This window comes from Arachis stenosperma, chromosome 3, assembly GCF_014773155.1.
Source record: "Arachis stenosperma cultivar V10309 chromosome 3, arast.V10309.gnm1.PFL2, whole genome shotgun sequence".
Taxonomy (NCBI): Eukaryota; Viridiplantae; Streptophyta; class Magnoliopsida; order Fabales; family Fabaceae; genus Arachis; species Arachis stenosperma.
The window spans coordinates 96,942,575-96,957,047 of record NC_080379.1 but is presented as its reverse complement, the minus strand read 5'-3'; the positions used below and the strand labels follow the sequence as shown (position 1 = coordinate 96,957,047).

General features: G+C 42.6%; 1 protein-coding gene across 1 annotated transcript; it reads right to left on the bottom strand.

The window, feature by feature from the left end:
* Positions 1 to 12,155: 12,155 nt before the first annotated feature.
* Positions 12,156 to 13,867, bottom strand: LOC130966442 (uncharacterized). The gene is made up of 2 exons (XM_057891247.1): positions 13,138 to 13,867; positions 12,156 to 12,928 (listed from the first exon to the last, which is right to left on the bottom strand). The coding sequence occupies exons 1-2, from the start codon at positions 13,865 to 13,867 to the stop codon at positions 12,156 to 12,158; spliced, it is 1,503 nt and encodes a 500-aa protein (XP_057747230.1).
* Positions 13,868 to 14,473: the final 606 nt, after the last annotated feature.

Sequence of the window (14,473 nt, the reverse complement as noted above, 5' to 3'; positions counted from 1 at the left end):
TCATGCCTTCTCAATTGAACCGGCTTCCCTCTTGAATCTCTCTTCTATTGGGCGCCCTCTTCACAAATGTCAGTGAGGATTTGGTCCAACCTTTGATCAAAGTTGACCCTTCTTGTGTAAGGATGTTCATCTCCTTGCATCATGGGCAAGTTGAATGCCAACCTCACATTTTCCGGACTAAAATCCAAGTATTTCCCCCGAACCATTGTAAGCCAATTCTTTGGGTCCGGGTTCACACTTTGATCATGGTTCTTGGTGATCCATGCATTGGCATAGAACTCTTGAACCATTAAGATTCTGACTTGTTGAATGAGGTTGGTGAGAACTTTCCAACTTCTTCTTCGAATCTCATGTCGGATCTCCGGATATTCACTCTTTTTGAGTTTGAAAGGGACCTCGGGGATCACCTTCTTCAAGGCCACAACTTCATAGAAGTGGTCTTGATGCACCCTTGAGATGAATCTCTCCATCTCCCATGACTCGGAGGTGGAAGCTTTTGCCTTCCCTTTTCCTCTTTCTAGAGGTTTCTCCGGCCTTGGATGCCATAAATGGTTATGGAAAAACAAAAAGCAATGCTTTTACCACACCAAACTTAAAAGGTTTGCTCGTCCTCGAGCAAAAGAAGAAAGAATAGAGTAGAAGAAGAAGAAAATGCAGGAGATGGAGGAGGCCTATTTTTCGGCCAAAGGGGGAAGAAGTAGTGTTTAGGGTGTGGGAAAATGAAGGAGTGAAGATGGGTTTATATAGGGGTGAGGGAAGGGGTAGGGTTCGGCCATTATGGGTGGGTTTGGGAGGGAAAGTGGTTTAAATTTGAATGGTGAGGTAGGTGGGATTTTATGAAGGATGGATGTGAGTGGTGAAGAGAAAGATGGGATTGGATAGGTGAAGGGTTTTTGGGGAAGAGGTATTGAGGTGATTGGTGAATAGGTGAAAAAGAAAGAGGGTGGTGGGGTTGGTGGGGATCCTGTGGGGTCCACAGATCCTGAGGTGTCAAGGAAAAGTCATCCCTGCACCAAATGGCATGCAAAAATACGTTTTGAGCCAATTCTGGCGTTAAACGCCGGGCTGGTGCCCATTTCTGGCGTTTAACGCCAAGTGCTTGCCCTTTTCTGGCGTTTAACGCCAGTCTGGTGCCCCTTTCTGGCGTTAAACACCCAGAATGGTGCCAGACTGGGCGTTAAACGCCCATCTGCTAGCCTTACTGGCGTTTAAACGCCAGTAGGTTCTTCCTCCAGGGTGTGCTGTTTTTCTTCCTATTTTTCATTTTGTTTTTGCTTTTTCAATTGATTTTGTGACTTCTCATGATCATCAACCTACAGAAAACATAAAATAACAAAGGAAAATAGATAAAATATAACATTGGGTTGCCTCCCAACAAGCGCTTCTTTAATGTCAGTAGCTTGACAGTGGGCTCTCATGGAGCCTCACAGATACTCAGAGCAATGCTGGAACCTCCCAACACCAAACTTAGAGTTTGAATGTGGGGGTTCAACACCAAACTTAGAGTTTGGTTGTGGCTTCCCAACACCAAACTTAGAGTTTGACTGTGGGGGCTCTGTTTGACTCTGCTTTGAGAGAAGTTCTTCATGCTTCCTCTCCATGGTGACAGAGGGATATCCTTGAGCCTTAAACACAAAGGATTCCTCATTCACTTGAATGATCAGTTCACCTCTATCAACATCAATCACAGCCTTTGCTGTGGCTAGGAAGGGTCTGCCAAGGATGATGGATTCATCCATGCACTTCCCAGTCTCTAGGACTATGAAATCAGCAGGGATGTAATGGTCTTCAATCTTTACCAGAAGATCCTCTACTAGCCCATAAGCTTGTTTTCTTGAGTTGTCTGCCATCTCTAGTGAGATTCTTGGAGCTTGTACCTCAGAGATCCCTAGCTTCTCCATTACAGAGAGAGGCATGAGGTTTATACTTGACCCTAGGTCACACAGAGCCTTCTTGAAGGTCATGGTGCCTACGGTGCAAGGTATTGAAAACTTCCCAGGACCTTGTCTCTTTTGAGGTAATTTCTGCCTAGACAAGTCATCCAGTTCTTTGGTGAGCAAAGGAGGTTCGTTCTCCCAAGTCTCATTACCAAATAACTTGTCATTTAGCTTCATGATTGCTCCAAGGTATTTAGCAACTTGCTCTTCAGTGACATACTCATCCTCTTCAGAGGAAGAATACTCATCAGAGCTCATGACTGGCAGAAGTAGGTCCAATGGAATCTCTATGGTCTCAATATGAGCCTTAGAGTCACATGGTTCCTCATTAGGGAACTCATTGGAGGCCAGTAGACGTCCATTGAGGTCTTCCTCAGTGGCGTTCACTGCCTCTCCTTCCTCTCCAAACTCGGCCATGTTGATGGCCTTGCACTCTCCTTTTGAATTTTCTTATGTATTGCTTGGAAGAGTACTAGGAGGGAGTTCAGTAATTTTCTTGCTCAGCTGTCCCACTTGTGCCTCCAAATTCCTAATGGAGGACCTTGTTTCAGTCATGAAACTTTGAGTGGTTTTGATTAGATTAGAGACCATGGTTGCTAAGTCAGAGTTGTTCTGCTTAGAATTCTGTCTGTTGCTGAGAAGATGATGGAAAAGGCTTGCCATTGCTAAACCTGTTTCTTCCACCATTATTGTTGTTGAAACCTTGTTGAGGTCTCTGTTGATCCTTCCATGAGAGATTTGGGTGATTTCTCCATGAAGAATTATAGGTGTTTCCATAGGGTTCTCCCATGTAATTCACCTCTTCCATTGAAGGGTTCTCAGGATCATAAGCTTCTTCTTCAGATGAAGCATCCTTAGTACTGCTTGGTGCATTTTGCATTCCAGACAGACTTTGAGAGATCAAATTGACTTGCTGAGTCAATATTTTGTTCTGAGCCAGTATGGCATTCAGAGTATCAATCTCAAGAACTCCTTTCTTTTGATTCGTCCCATTGTTCACAGGATTCCTTTCAGAAGTGTACATGAATTGGTTATTTGCAACCATTTTAATTAGTTCTTGAGCTTCTGTAGGCGTCTTCTTCAGATGAAGAGATCCTCCAGCAGAGCTATCCAAAGACATCTTGGACAGTTCAGACAGACCATCATATAAGATACATATGATGCTCCATTCAGAAAGCATGTCAGAAGGACACTTTCTGATCAGTTGTTTGTATCTTTCCCAAGCTTCATAGAGGGATTCTTCTTCCTTCTGTCTGAAGGTTTGGACTTCCACTCTAAGCTTACTCAATTTTTGAGGTGGAAAGAACTTTGCCAAGAAGGCATTGACTAGCTTTTCCCAAGAGTTCAGGCTTTCTTTAGGTTGTGAGTCCAACCATGTCCTAGCTCTGTCTCTTACAGCAAAAGGGAATAGCATAAGTCTGTAGACCTCAGGGTCAACCCCATTAGTCTTGACAGTGTCACAGATTTGCAAGAATTCAGCTAAGAACTGATGAGGATCTTCCAATGGAAGTCCATGGAACTTGCAATTCTGTTGCATTAGAGAAACTAATTGAGGCTTAAGCTCAAAGTTGTTTGCTCCAATGGCAGGGATAGAGATGCTTCTCCCATAGAAGTCGGGAGTAGGTGCAGTAAAGTCACCCAGCACCTTCCTTTCATTGTTGGCATTGTTGTTGTTTTTGGCTGCCATGGGTTCTTCTTCTTTGAAGATTTCTGTTAGGTCCTCTACAGAGAGTTGTGCCTTAGCTTCTCTTAGCTTTCGCTTCAAGGTCCTTTCAGGTTCAGGGTTAGCCTCAACAAGAATGCTTTTGTCTTTGCTCCTGCTCATATGAAAGAGAAGAGAACAAGAAAGTATGGAATCCTCTATGTCACAGTATAGAGATTCCTTGAGGTGTCAGAGGAAAAAAAAATTAGAAGGAAGAGGTAGAAGAATTCGAACTTAGTCAGATAGAGTTCGAATTATGCATTGAGGAGGAATGGTACTCCATAAATAGAAGGATGCGAGAAGAGGGGAAGAAATTTCGAAAATTAAATTAAAAAGATTTTAAAAACATTTTGAAAAACTTTAATTGATTTTCGAAAACCAAGAGTGGGAAAGAAATCAAGTAATTTTTGAAAAAGATTTTGAAATTAGAATTTAAAAAGATATGATTGAAAACTATTTTGAAAAAGAAGTGATTAAAAAGATATGATTGAAAAAAAACAATTTAAAAATATTTGATTTTAAAAATCAATGACTTGCCTAACAAGAAAAGATATGATTCAAACATTAAACCTTTCTCAACAGAAAAGGCAACATACTTGAATTGTTCAATCCAATCATTAATTGTTAGCAAGTATCTTTGAAAAAGGAGAGAAATTGATTTTGAAAACATTTGATTGAAAAGATTTGATTTGAAAAAGATTTGATTTTGAAAAACTTTGAAAACTTGAAAAAAATTTGCATTAAAAATAGAATCTTCCCTCTTGTGCCATCCTGGCGTTAAACGCCCAGAATGGTGCACATTCTGGCGTTTAACGCCCAATGCTCTACCTTTTTGGGCGTTAAACGCCCAACCAGGCACCCTGGCTGGCGTTTAAACGCCAGTCTGTCCTTCTTCACTGGGCGTTTTGAACGCCCAGCTTTTTCTGTGTAATTCCTCTGCTGCATGTTCTGAATCTTCAGTTCCCTGTACTATTGACCTGAAAATAGAACCAAGATCAAATAAACAATGCATGCAAGACACCAAACTTAAAATAAGACACTAGACTCAAACAAGAAACATAAAATATTTTTGGTTTTTATGATTTTTATAATTTTTTTGATTTTTTTTTCGAAAATTAAGTGGAAAAGAAAATAAAGGTATCAAAATTCTTAATGAGAATTCCAGGAATCATGCAATGTTAGTCTAAAGCTTCAGTCTAAAGGAATTAGACATGGATAGCCAAGCTTCAGCAGGACATTGCATTCAAGAGCTAAATTGATGAGAATCAATCAGCTTTGGTGATGATAAGATCATCATCTTGAAACACTAGAATTCATTCTTAAGAACTCTGAAAAATACCTAATCTAAGCAACAAGATGAACCGTCAGTTGTCCATACTCGAAACAATCCCCGGCAACGGCGCCAAAAACTTGGTATGCGAAATTGTGATCACTACTTTTCACAACTCAAATAATCCCTAGTAATGGCCCCAAAAACTTGGTGCTCAATACCATGGCATAAACACAACTTCGCACAACTAACCAGCAAGTGCACTGGGTCGTCCAAGTAATAAACCTTACGCGAGTAAGGGTCGATCCCACGGAGATTGTTGGTATGAAGCAAGCTATGGTCATCTTGTAAATCTCAGTTAGGCAGACTCAAATGGGTATGGGTGATATATGAATAAAACATAAAGATAAAGATAGAGATACTTATGTAAATCATTGGTGAGAATTTCAGATAAGCGAATGGAGATGCTTTGTCCCTTCCGTCTCTCTGCTTTCCTACTGTCTTCATCCAATCCTTCTTACTCCTTTCCATGGCAAGCTTATGCAAGGGTTTCACCGTTGTCAGTGGCTACCTCCCATCCTCTCAGTGGAAATGTTCAACGCACCCTGTCACGACACGGCTATCCAGCTGTCGGTTCTCGATCATGTCGGAATAGAATCCAGTGATTCTTTTGCGTCTGTCACTAACGCCCCACAATCGCGAGTTTGAAGCACGTCACAGTCATTCAATCATTGAATCCTACTCAGAATACCACAGACAAGGTTTAGACCTTCCGGATTCTCTTGAATGCCGCCATCAGTTCTAGCCTATACCACGAAGACTCTGATCTCACGGAATGGCTGGCTCGGTTGTCAGGCGAGCGCTCGGTTGTCAGGCGATCAACCATGCGTCGTGTATCAGGAATCCAAGAGATAAACATTAGAGCCTTGTTGCTTGTAGAACGACAGTGGTTGTCAATCACGCGTTCATAAGTGAGAATGATGATGAGCGTCACATAATCATCACATTCATCAAGTTCTTGAGTGCGAATGAATATCTTGGAATAAGAACAAGCTGAATTGAATAGAAGAACAATAGTAATTGCATTAATACTCGAGGTACAGCAGAGCTCCACACCTTAATCTATGGTGTGTAAAAACTCCACCGTTGAAAATACATAAGAACAAGGTCTAGGCATGGCCGTGAGGCCAGCCCCATGATCTAAGATAGCATAAGACTAAAGATAGCTACCAAGATTCCAAGACATCAAATACAATAGCAAAAGGTCCTATTTATAGGGAACTAGTAGCTTAGGAATTACAAAGATGAGTAAATGACATAAAAATCCACTTTCGGGCCCACTTGGTGTGTGCTTGGGCTAAGCATTGAAGCATTTTCGTGTAGAGACTCTTCTTGGAGTTAAACGCCAACTTTTGTGCCAGTTTGGGCGTTTAACTCCCATTTTGGTGCCAGTTCCGGCGTTTAACGCTGGGAATTCTGAAGGTGACTTTGGACGCCGGTTTGAGCCATCAAATCTTGGGAAAAGTATAGACTATCATATATTGCTGGAAAGCCCAGGATGTCTACTTTCCAACGCCGTTGAGAGCACGCCAATTGGGCTTCTGTAGCTCCAGCAAATCCACTTCGAGTGCAGGGAGGTCAGAATCCAACAGCATCTGCAGTCCTTTTCAGTCTCTGAATCAGATTTTTGCTCAGGTCCCTCAATTTCAGCCAGAAAATACCTGAAATCACAGAAAAACACACAAACTCACAGTAAAGTCCAGAAAAGTGAATTTTAATTAAAAACTAATAAAAATATACTAAAAACTATCTAAAACATACTGAAAACATACTAAAAACAATGCCAAAAAGCGTACAAATAATCCGCTCATCAGAACACCAAACTTAAAAATTTTAAGATCAAAACACAAGAAATACTCAAGAACACCTTGAAGATTCACAAGAACATCAAGAACAAAAGAGAGAACACCAAACTTAAAATTTTTAGAAAACCAAGATAAATTTTCGAAAATTAAAGAAAGATCAACAAGAAAACACCAAACTTAAAGTTTGGCACAAGATTAAATCAAGAAAAATTATTTTTGAAAAAAAAAGATTTTAAAAAGAAGATACCCAATTGCCAAGAACATAAGCCAACACTCTAACCAACTGAGCTAAAAATGTAACGTGTTTTAAAGATGTATTATCTTTATAGATAAGAATCAATTTTTTTGAAAACTAATGTTTTGAAAAAGCACAAGAAAAACAAGAAAAGACACGGAACAAGACAAACCAAAGATCAAACAAGAAAAATTGACAAGAACAATTTGAAGATCAAGGAAGAACAAGAACATGCAATTCGAAAAATTAAGAGACAAGGAAAAACATGCAATTGACACCAAACTTAGAACAAGACACTAAACTCACGAAAATTAGAAATTGATAAAGAAAAATAATATTTTTTTGAAAAATTTTTTAAAAAGGGAATAAAGGACTCAGAATTTAATGACTCTATAACAACAAAAATAAATTATTCCTAATCTAAGCAACAAAATAAACCTTTAGTTATTCAAACTCGAATAATCCCCGACAACGGCGCCAAAAACTTGGTGCACGAATTTGCAATCCGTACAACTAACCAGCAAGTGCACTGGGTCGTCCAAGTAATACTTTACGTGAGTAAGGGTCGATCCCATAGAGATTATTGGTTTGAAGCAAGCTATGTTTAATTTATTAATCTTAGTCAGGATGCCAATAAGGTTATTTGGATTTAATTGTAAGAAGTAAAAGTGTTTGGAATAAGTAATTGTTACTTTATTTATGGAGAATATGTTGGAGTTTTGGAGATGCTTTGTCCTCTGAATTTCTGCAATGTAATATTCAACTCAATTGTTTGTAGAGTTCCATCCATGGCAAGCTGTATGTAGGGTGTCACCATTGTCAGTGGCTACTTCCCATCCTCTCAGTGAAAACGGTCCAGATGCTCTGTCACAGCACGGCTAATCAGCTGTTGGTTCTCGATCATGTTGGAATAGGATCCATTGATCCTTTTGCGTTTGTCATCACGCCCAGCAATCGCGAGTATGAAGCTCGTCACAGCCATTCAATCCTTGAATCCTACTCGGAATACCACAGACAAGGTTTAGACTTTCCGGATCCTCAAGAGTGGCCGTCATCAGTTCTAGCTTATACCACGAAGATTCTGATTAAGGAAGCTAAGAGAAGCTCATTCAGTCTGATGTAGAACGGAGGTGTTTGTCAGGCACACGTTCATAGATTGAGGAAGGTGATGAGTGTCACGGATCACCACCTCCTTCACAATTAAGCGCGAATGAACATCTTAGATAGGAACACACGCACGTTTGAATAGAGAATTAGAAACAATTGCATTAATTCATTGAGACGCTGCAGAGCTCCTCACCCCTAACAATGGAGTTTAGAGACTCATGCCGTCAAAATGTATAAAATTCAGATCTGAAAATGTCATGAGGTACAAAATAAGTCTCTAAAAGTTGTTTAAATAGTAAACTAATAACCTAGGTTTACAGAAAATGAGTAAACTATGATAGATAGTGCAGAAATCCACTTCTGGGATCCACTTGGTATGTGCTGGGGCTGAGACTTAAGCTTCTCACGTGCCTGGGCTGTTTTGGGTGTTCAACGCCAGGTTGTAACCTGTTTCTGGCGTTGAACTCTAACTTGTAACTTGTTTCTGGCGCTGGACGCTAGACTGCAACATGAAACTGGCGTTGAACGCCAATTTACGTCGTCTATCTTCGTGCATAGTATGGACTATTATATATTGCTGGAAAGCCCTGGATGTCTACTTTCCAACCCAATTGAGAGCGCGTCAATTGGACTCCTTTAGCTCAAAAAAATCCATTCCGAGTGCAGGGAGGTCAGGATCCAACAGCATCAACAGTCCTTTTTCAGCCTCACTCAGATTTTTGCTCGGCTCCCTCAATTTCAGCCAGAAAATACCTGAAATCATAGAAAAACACACAAACTTATAGTAAAGTCCAGAAATATGATTTTTGCCTAAAAACTAATAATATTCTACTAAAAACTAATTAAAACATGCTAAAATCTACATGAAATTACCCCCAAAAAGCGTATAAAATATCCGCTCATCACTTACCCTTCTAGGTCGGGCAGTTTTTTAGATCTCGGTCTGGCGCCTCATTAAAAAACTTTTCTAGGAAAAAGAGTGCGCCTTGACCTAAGATCTTTACTAATTTCTTAGCTATAGTACCTTCTTAGGTTGCAGGCATGCCATGATCTTAGTAGCTCCCGCACTTCGAGGTCGGCCACCCTATAGTAACCTTTCCTCAGTACTTCCGTAACTCGGTATAGTCCTTTCCAGTTAGCTGCTAGCTTCCCTTCTCCTGAACAACCTGCTTCGATGTCATTTCGGATTAAAATGAGATCATTGGTGGTGAAGCGTCATTGAATTACCTTCCGGTTATATCTCAAAGCCATTCGATGATTTAGGTCTTCTCTCTGATCCGAAGTCTTTCTGAGACTTCTGGAAGTAGGTCGAACTCTTCCCTATAAGCTTGGAAGTTGGTGTCTTCGTTGTAGAGGATCACTCTAGGGGATCCTTCTTCTAATTCTACGTGAATCATTGCCTCCATTCTGTAAGCGAGTCGGAAGGGTGATTCTTCAGTGGTGGAGTGTGGTGTCATCCGATATGCCCATAGGACTTATGGGAGCTCTTCAGCCTAAGCTCCCTTTGTATCCTGTAGCCTCCATTTTAACTCGGCCAATATGACTTTATTGGCGGCTTCTGCATATCTGTTAGCCTGTGGGTGTTCTACAGAGGTGAATTGGTGCTTTATTTTCAGGTCAGCTACCAAGTTTCTGAAACCCGTGTTGGTGAACTGAGTGCCATTATCTGTGGTGATGGAGCATGGAACCCCAAACCTTGTGACAATGTTTCTGTATGAAAATTTCTGACTTCTTTGGGCGGTGGCAGTAGCCAATGGCTCTGCTTCGATCCACTTTGTGAAGTAGTCTATGCCTACGATGAGGAACTTGACTTTCCCTGATCCTTGGGGGAAGGGTCCGAGTAGGTCGAGCCCCCACATTGCAAATGGCCAGGGTAAAGTAACACAGATGAGGTTTTTGGGTGGAGCTATATGGAAGTTAGCATGCTTCTGACATGGTGGGCATATCTTAACGAACTCTGTTACTTTCTTTTGCAAGGTCGGCCAGTAAAAACCAGCTCGGAGGATCTTTTTGGAAAGAGCTCTTGCCCCAAGGTGATTGCCACACATGCCTCCGTAGACTTCATCTAGAATGTCCCTTGTAGCAGAGGTCAGAACGCATTTTAGGAGTGGTGTATAGATTCCTCTCCTATATAGGACATTGTGCACTATGGTATAGTACTGTGCTTCTCGCACTAGCCTTTTTACCTCCTTTTTATCTGCGGGGAGTGTGTCAGATTTGAGGTAGTTGATTCTGGGAGTCATCCATCCTTGGTCCTGAACTGACATGGTTAGGATCTTCTCTTCCTCCGAGATTGATGGGTCTTGCAGCGTTTCCTGGATGAGACTTCTATTATTGCCCCCTGGTTTGGTGCTGGCTAGTTTTGAAAGTGCATCAGCTCGAGCATTTTGTTCCCGAGGTATATGTCGGACCACATATCCCTTAAATTGTCTGAGCTATTCTCTGGTTTTATCCAGGTATTTTTTCATGGTGGGGTCCTTAGCCTGATAGCTTCCTTCTATTTATGAGGTGATTACTTGTGAGTCGCTGAAGACGGTAAGCTGTTGAGTTCCCATCTCCCTTGCCAGCCTCAAACCAGGCAGTAGGGCCTCGTATTCAGCTTGGTTATTTGAGGCGGGGAACTTGAACTTTTAGGAGAGCTCAATTTGGGTTCCCTGATCACTCTTTAGAATTACGCCTGTGCCACTCCCGGTTTTGTTCGAGGAGCCATCCATATAAAGGATCCACTCTATGGGGGTACCGGGGTGTCAATGTACTCTGCGATGAAGTCGGCCAAGTACTGAGACTTGATAGCTGTCCGAGCTTCGTATTTAAGGTTGAATTCGGATAACTCGACTGCCCATTGTAGGATTCTTCCAACTAAGTCTGTTTTCTGTAAGATACCTTTTATGGGTTGGTTGGTCCGTACTCTGATGGTGTGGGCTTGAAAGTATGGTTGGAGTCATTGAGAAATGAGTATAAGAGCGTAGGCAAATTTTTCTATCTTTTGATAGTTCAATTCAACCCCTTGTAGAGCTTTACTAATGAAGTAGATGGATTGTTGCGCATTTTCATCTTCTCTAACTAGTGCTGAAGCTATTTCTTGACTTTCTACGGCGAGGTATAGGATTGGTTCTTCACCTTCCCATGGTCAGGTAAGGATAGATGGTTGCCCCAAGAACTTTGAAATCCTGGAAGGCTTGTTCGCATTCTGGGGTCCATTCGAACCTCTTTCCCTTCCTTAATATTGCATAGAAGGGGAGGGATCTTAAGGCCGATCCAGCTAGAAATCTGGATAGGGCTGCTAGGTATAGCCTGACAGTTATCTGAGTTTGATTCAATCCCACTTTGAGTGAGCATGAAGTCCAAGAATTTGCCAGCTTCTACCGTGAAGATGCACTTTGCGGGATTAAGTCTCATCCCATGCTTTCTTATGGTGTCGAACATTTTAGTGAGTTCAGATAACAACGTTTCCTCTCTTTGTGTCTTTACCAGCATGTCGTCTACATAAACTTCCATCAGCTTCCCAATGTGATTGGCGAAAACTTTATTCATCAGTCTCTGGTATGTAGCCCCTGCGTTCTTGAGACCGAAGGGCATGACTATGTAGTAGTACTTTGCTCTTGGGGTTAAGATTGAGGTTTTCTCCTGGTCGGGTTGATACATCGGGATTTGATTGTATCCTGAGTAAGCGTTCATGAAGGAGAGGTACTTATACCCTGATGAAGCGTTGACTAGTGTGTCTATGTTCGGGAGTGGGTAGGGATCTTTTGGGCAGGCTTTGTTGAGGTCGGTCTAATCAGTGCACATCCGCCACTTCCCATTTGACTTTTTATCCAATACTACATTAGCTAGCCATAATGGGTACTTTACCTCCCTTATGAACCCTGCCTCCAGCAAAGCCTGTACCTGTTCCTCTACTACTTGTGACCTCTCTGGGCCAAGCTTCCTGCGCTTTTGTTGTACTGGCCGAGATCCGGGATATACTGCCAGTTTATGGCACATTAGTCCGGGATCGATGCCAGGCATGTCCGCGGCCTTCCATGCAAAGAGGTCGGAATTATCCTTTAGGAGATTTGTTATTAGCTCCTTTAGGTCTCCTTTTAGATTCGCCCCCCATGTTTGTTGTTTTGTCTTGCGTGTCTCTGATTTGAACTTCTTCGGTCTCACCTTCCGATTGAGGGCGGAGTTCCTCGCGAGCTTGGATTCCCCCAAGTTCTATAGTATTGGTTTCCTTTCCTCTGGGGTCGCCTTTAAGGTTCTGACTTTCGTTGTAACAATGTCGCGCAAGTTTTTGGTCCCCCTTTATGGTAGCGATCCCTTCTGTAGTTGGAAACTTTATGCATAGGTGTAGAGTGGAGACCACCACGGCGAGTTGATTTAACATTGTCCAACCTTTGAGGGCGTTGTATGCGGAGCTCACGTTGACTACGATGTAGTCTATGCTCAGCGTTCTTGACCGTGTTCCTTTTCTAAATATTGTGTGCAGTGGGATGTACCCAAGTGGCTGGATTGGGGTGTCTCCGATCCCGTACAAGCTATTTGGATATGCTCTGAGCTCTTTCTCTTGTAGGAAGAGCTTGTCGAAGGTGGATTTGAATAGGATATCTGCGTAGCTTCCTTGGTCTACCAACGTTCGGTGGAGATTGGCATTGGCGAGTATGATGGTAATGACCACGGGGTCATCATGCCCCGGGACGATGCTTGTGGCGTCTTCTTGAGTGAAGGTAATAGTGGGGAGATCGGGTGACCTTTCCCCTTCTCCGACATGATACACCTCTTTAAGGTGTCTTTTTTCGGGATGACCTAGAGATCCCTCCTCCCGCGAATTCTCTGTTTATCATATGAACACGCCTCTCAAGGGTGTGAGGGGGACATTCAACTCGTCCGACCTCTTCCTCCCTTCTTCACTTTTTTGGTTCATCCACTCTATTGGCTAAGAATCGATCTAGTCGCCCTTCTCGTGCCGATTTTTCTATGATATTCTTTAGGTCGTAGCACTCGTTGTAGAATGCCCGTAGATTTGGTGGTATTCGCAATACTCTGTCCGACTTCCTCCTCTCTTGTGTTTAATCGGGAGAGGTGGTAGGATCTTCTCAGTGTTGCATATCTCCTGATAAACATCCACAAGAGACACCTGAAGACGAGTGTAGTTGTGGTATTTTCTGAGTTTTTTAGTAGGTTGGTCTTCTTTCTTCCTGGACTCTTTATCCTTGTCCCGAGGTGGGTAGGAGAATCCAGTCTTTGAGGTTTCTCCCAATCGGGAGTTCTCTTCCATATTAATGTATTTTCCGCCCGTTCTTGAACCTCGTTGAGAGATGCTGGATGCTTTTTGGATATGAAGTGACAAAAGGGTGCTTCTCGTAGGCCATTGATGAGACCCATGATGGCTGCTTCTGTTGGAAGATTTTGTATGTCCAGGCACGCTTTATTGAATCTCTCCATGTAACTGCGTAGGCTTTCTCGATCTCCTTGCTTAATCCCTAGCAGTCTCGGAGCGTGCTTGGCTTTGTCTTTGTGGGTGGAGAATCTAGCTAAGAATTTCTTGGCGAGGTCGTCGAAGCTTGTTATCGACCTTGGCGGCAAGCTGTCGAACCACTCTATTGCCGTCTTGGTCAAGGTGGTCGGGAAGGCTTTGCAACGGATTGCATTTGAGGCATCCGTGAGATACATCCGACTTCTGAAATTGCTGAGATGATGGCTCGGATCAGATGTACCGTCGTACGGGGTCATGTCAGGGGCTTTGAAGTCTTTTGGGACTTTAACTTTCATGATCTTCTTTGTGAACGAGTCTTGGTCCTTGTGAGGGCTATCTTCGTGACTGGATCGAGTGGTCTTGGTTTTGAGGTCAGCTTCGAGCTTTAGGAGCTTGTCTTCCAGCTATCGACGCTATCTTGTTTCTCTCTGGAGGTCTCTCTCGGCCTCTCACTGCCGTTCAACTTCCTGTTCGAGCTGTTTAAGGCGATCTTGCTGTTCACGGATGGCATCTAAGATCCCCGTATTTGGGGTTTGCTTGTCTCCCTTGTATTATGGTGTGTCTTTTGATGCGGCATCAGTGTTTTTAAGCAGCGTTCTTTCTTCCAAACCAGAGTTATGATTGTTGTCAGGGTTGACTGCCATGATGGTGGGATGACTTCCAAGTTCCCTGGCAACGGTGCCAATGTTCCGAGGGTTACCTAAAACGAAGAGGTCGATCTCAGACGAGATCTTCTGGTGTGATCGGAGCTGCCGTGTCTGACTTGTTGGAGCCTGAGGTGCTGCTGTTCCTTGATCACCGGAGGGTGGTGGTACCTGCAAGAGACTCTGAAGCTTAAGTCAGCACGGGCTTTAAGCAGGTTTTTTATGTAGAATTAGAGAGTATGAGTTATACCTGGTGCT